General features: G+C 59.9%; 1 protein-coding gene across 1 annotated transcript; it reads left to right on the top strand.

Moving 5' to 3' along the window:
• The first annotated feature begins 1,768 nt into the window (after positions 1-1,768).
• On the top strand, positions 1,769-3,372 carry LOC106897721. Its single transcript, XM_014958534.1, has 3 exons — positions 1,769-1,823; positions 2,102-2,365; positions 2,674-3,372. The coding sequence occupies exons 1-3, from the start codon at positions 1,769-1,771 to the stop codon at positions 3,015-3,017; spliced, it is 663 nt and encodes a 220-aa protein (XP_014814020.1). The 3' UTR covers positions 3,018-3,372.
• Positions 3,373-4,917: the final 1,545 nt, after the last annotated feature.

Raw genomic sequence — 4,917 nt, 5'->3', positions numbered from 1 at the left:
AGCCCAAACTGGGGGAGCTCTGGTGGCTTTCCCTCCCCATGTGGTGCCCCGACAGTGACGTGGGCCACGTCGGCTCCCACGGCCCCTTCCTCCCCCTCGCAGGCAGAGGAGCCAAAAAAAAAAACAAAACAAAAAAAAAAGAAAACCAAAGGAAAAAAAAAAAAACTAATTAAGGCTACAAAGGGAAAAGCAGCATTTTGCAGGGTTGAAAACCTCCGCTCCGGAGCGGGGGCCGAGGCGATTAATTAGAGCTTTTGTCTGCGACTCCCTTCGACATGTTGGGAACAATTTCCATCAAGGGGACCTTCCTGGGGCTGGAGGAGCTTTGCTCGGGGAGCGTGAGAGGCCGGAGGGAGGGGAAAGGGAGGAAAAAAGGGGAAGGGAATGAAAAGAGGGGAGGAAAAAAAACCCATTTACCACGTTCCACGGGCGGCGTGGAGGAGGAAGGGGAGCCGCTGCATACTTGAGGCACCGCATTGCAGAGGGTGTTTTTATTCAGCGCATCATCCGCCGTTTCTCGTTCCCCTTCCAGCTAAATTTGGCCCCTGAGATGCTCGGGTGGGGGGCTTTATTTTTGGGGTGGAGGTGGATGGTGTCTAAGCTTCACGCAGAGATGCTGGCGTGACGGGGCGACGACTTGGGGACACGGCGCTGCTGCTTCCCCTGGATCCCACATCCCCCCCCCGTGTTGGGGTCCACGGTCCTGGTGAGGCCGTGGGGCAGGAGATGCCGAAGGATGGGAGTGGGATGCTCCCAGGAGGTTGTCACCCCGATGTCCCCCACGGGCAACCGCCAAAATTCCATGTCTCTCTCCCCCCAAAACACTTCTCAGATGCTTTTTTTAATTTTAATAAGCACTTTTTTTTTCTCTCTTTGGATGCCCCCCCAGCCCATCCCCGCAGCGTCCCACCTTCTGAACTGCCCAGGGAGGGTAAAAAAAATCCACATTTTTCTTTTTTTTTCGAAGCCAAACGCTCTCCGGGGCCGGAGCTCGGCTCAGCCCGGGAGGTGGCAGCACACGACCGTGCTCGGTGCCAGCCGGGCTTGTCCCCCCCCTTCCTGGGGTCCCCCAGCCCCCCCTTGTCCCGGTTTGAGCTCCCTACTGGTCCCAGGTCACCGGGGGAAGCGATAACTGGGTGGAAGCCACCGGGTTTGGGTGGGATTTGGGGACGGGTGGTGCGGGGGTGGCATCCTGTGGGAAGTGGGTTTGTACCCACCAAAAATATCTCACACAGCTCCTGAGCCCCCCCCCCATCTCAAACCCCAGCTAAAATTCCCCCTCTGTCGGGGGGCAGGTGTGTTCCCAGTTGGCTCCGATGGGATAAAAACTGGGATGAGTAAAGGAATGACCCCCTATGTGTCCCCTGGTTGGTGGCACCCCACAAGCAGGATCTTAAACCCCTGTGTCCCCTCTGCCACCGGTCCCATCCCCCTCATTGGGTTATGCATCATCTGCAGAAGGTACCGGGGGTGGGAAGGGGGGCAAAATGGGAGCTGCCCCTTCTTCTCCCACCCATCCCGGGGCAGAACCAGGCCCTGGCACGTCTTGAAGAACACCATCTGCCACTACTTCCTCCATGAAGCCCATCCCATCCACCAAGTCACCGCTTCCCTCACCCCCAGGAGCACCCCTGTCCTTCCCGGAGCCTTGTACAATCCCTCTCCTCCAGTCTCAGGGTGAGGGTGGGGGGTGTGTGGGGGGGGTTTCCTGCTCCTGTGGGGCTGTTTGGGGACCACAGAGTCCGTTCAGCCCCAGGAAGGAGGGGACATGGCCGGAGAGAGGACCACGCTTCTCTTCTATGTGCTGGTGGCAGCAGCCGGGGGTAAGGATGCTCGTGGGGCTGGGGGGGGGACACAACAGTTTGGGGTGGGCAGGGCTGGGATGCCTGGAGCATCCTGGCTACATCCCTAGGGATGCTTCGGGGTGCTTTATTTTGGAGAGGGGGAGGAGGTGGAGACCACCCTTGTGATGGCCACGGATGTGGTGTCCCCCCCACCTCCTCAAAACCATCTCATGGCAGCCACTGCCTCCCAGGTCTGCATCCCTGTGGTGGCACCGAGGTGCTGAGGGGGCTGGAGGGACGGTCCATCTCCTTCCCAGCCCTGCCTTCCACCTCTGGGGACATCGCGCGGGTCACATGGAGGACCCAGGAGACCCACATCGCCGAGGCCAAGCCCAAGCAGAAGGTGTTCACCGTCGACTACCTGCCCCGCTTCCGAGGGCGGCTCCTCATCCACCCCACCAACCTCTCCCTGGAGATGGGACCCCTGGAGCTGGAGGACAGCGGGTTTTACAACGTGGTGGTGGACACCTTTTCCGACCCCACCAACCCGAAAACCTTTTCCTACTTCTTGCTGGTTTATGGTGAGTCCAAGGATGGAGGGAGGAGGGTCATGGAGGAACCGGGCTTGGGTTCAGAGTGTCCCCAAGGGGGGTGGGCTGTCACTGCGGGGGGGTCCCCAGTCCCAACCCCACCCATCCCACCGTTTCCCCCCCCCTTAACTGTGGGGAGGAGCCCAGGATGGGCATGTGGTTGGTGGAGAAATTCTCCTTCCTCTTTTGATGCACTCGCTGCACCCGGCCTCGGTGGCACCCAGACACCCCCCCACAACGTCCCCTGTCCCCAAAGTAGCTGGTGGCCCCGTGACTCACGCCATGCCCTGTGTCCACAGATGGCTCAACCGGGACCGGTGACAGCAGAAGACACAACGGGAGCACGGTGGGACCCTGGGGGACAACCGAGCCCTGTGCTGGAGATGCCACCACCCAGGGTGAAGGTGGGGGGCAGCCCCCAGGAGGCGGAGGGGGGACGGGGAGGTGCGGGGTGTGGGACCACTACTGCGTGGTGAAGGGGTGGCTGGTGGCCACCATCTTCGGGCCACTGCTGATTCTGGTGGTCGCCGTCCACGTCGTGACCAGGGACAAAGCCACGAAGCCAGGGGAAGCTCAGGGGGGCCCCATGGGGTGCGAGCCCCCCGGCATCACCGCTCCACGGGGACCATCCCCATGGTGGTGAGGAGCCTGGACTCGGGGTGGGGAGGGTGTCCCCTGCCTCAGTTTCCCCAGGGGGAAATAAAGTCCCTCAGGGATGCGACGTGAAACCCGGTTTCCTCATCTCTTGCACATGAAACTGCCCCAAAAATGGGGCAACGACTCTTCCTCCCAAAGGCCACCACAGCCCATGGAGGCGGGGGGAGACCAGCAGCCCCCCAGCACCTGGGCAGGACCAAAAGACACCCCTGCACCGAGCGTCGGGTCTCAGCACACCCCATCCAGGGACACCTCCGTTACCGGGGGGCATCATCGGTTTCACACTTACGGCCCCGAATCCGGTGCGAGATAATAATTCAGCGTCTCATAAAACCTTCTATAGTTTATAATAAGTGAATTATTTACTGGTGACCCTGACTAAATGCTGCGCGGCATAAATTATTGAGTGGCAGATCTGTCAAAAAGTTCTCATAAATAAGTTATCTGGTGCCGTCTTAATGTTCCCAGTAAATTACTCATTCAATCTCCCGTCTAAACGCTCTCCTGGGGAAATTACTCGCGCCTGCTGATTTATGAATTAGGCCTGGGCAAATAAGGACGATTAGGAAGGAGAGCCCTGCCAGGACACCCGAGGGTTTCGCTTCGCTGTGACGTTTCATCCCCAGCGCGTCCCTGATGTCACCCCATCCCACAGCCCCTGGGGACCGGGCGGGATGGATCCTGGTCTGCCCTACGTGCTGGTCCCAGATCTGCGTGCTCAGGGTCCCACAGCAATCCCAGGATCCCACTGTGATCCCAGGGTCCTGCAGTGATCCCAGGGTCAGGAAACAATTCCAGGGTCCCACAGCGATCCCAGGGTCCCGCAGTGATCCCAGTGTCCCACAGTGATCCAAGGGTCCCGTGGTGATCCCAGTGTCCCATGGCGATCCCAGGGTCCAGGAGTGATCCCAGGGTCCCACAGTGATCCCAGAATCCCATGGTGGTCCCAGTGTCCCACAGTGATCCCAGGGCCTCACATTGATCCCAGGATCCCACAGCAATCCCAAGGTCCCACAGTGATCCCAGGGTCTCACGTTGATCCCAGGGTCCCACAATAATCCCAGGGTCTCATGTTGATCCCGGGGTCCCACAGAGATCCCAGGGTCCTGCAGTGATCCCAGTGTCACGCAGTGATCCCAGGGTCCAGGAGTGATCCCAGGGTCCCGCAGTGATCCCAATGTCCCACAGTGATCCAAGGGTCCTGTGGTGATCCCAGTGTCCCATGGTGATCCCAGGGTCCAGGAGTGATCCCAGGGTCCCATAGCGATCCCAGGGTCTCACGTTAATCCCAGGGTCCCACAGTGATCCCAGGGTCCCACAGTGATCCCAGGGTCTCACATTGATCCCAGGGTTCCACAGCGATCCCGGGGTCTCACGTTAATCCCAGGATCCCACAGCAATCCCAGGGTCCCACAGTGATCCCAGGGTCTCACGTTGATCCCAGGATCCCACAGCGATCCCAAGGTCCCACAGCGATCCCAGGGTCCCACAGTGATCCCAGGGTCTCACGTTGATCCCAGGGTCCCACAGCAATCCCAGGGTCCCACTGTGATCCCAGTGTCCCACAGTGATCCCAGGGTCCAGGAGTGATCCCAGGGTCCTACAGCCATCCTGGAGTCCCACATTGATCCCAGGGTCCCACAGTGATCCCAGTGTCCCATGGCGATCCCAGGGTCCAGGAGTGATCCCAGGGTCCCACAGTGATCCCGGGGTCCCGTGGTGATCTCATTGTCCCACAGCGATCCCAGGGTCTCACGTTGATCCCAGGGTCCCACAACAATCCCAGGGTCTCATGTTGATCCCAGGGTCCCACAGTGATCCCAGTGTCCCATGGCGATCCCAGGGTCCAGGAGTGATCCCAGGGTCCCACAGTGATCCCAGGGTCT

Source organism: Calidris pugnax, unplaced genomic scaffold (genome assembly GCF_001431845.1).
Source record: "Calidris pugnax isolate Ruff unplaced genomic scaffold, ASM143184v1 scaffold416, whole genome shotgun sequence".
NCBI lineage: Eukaryota > Metazoa > Chordata > Aves > Charadriiformes > Scolopacidae > Calidris > Calidris pugnax.
Note: the sequence above shows the minus strand (reverse complement) of the source record. Positions and strands in the feature narration are given on the sequence as shown.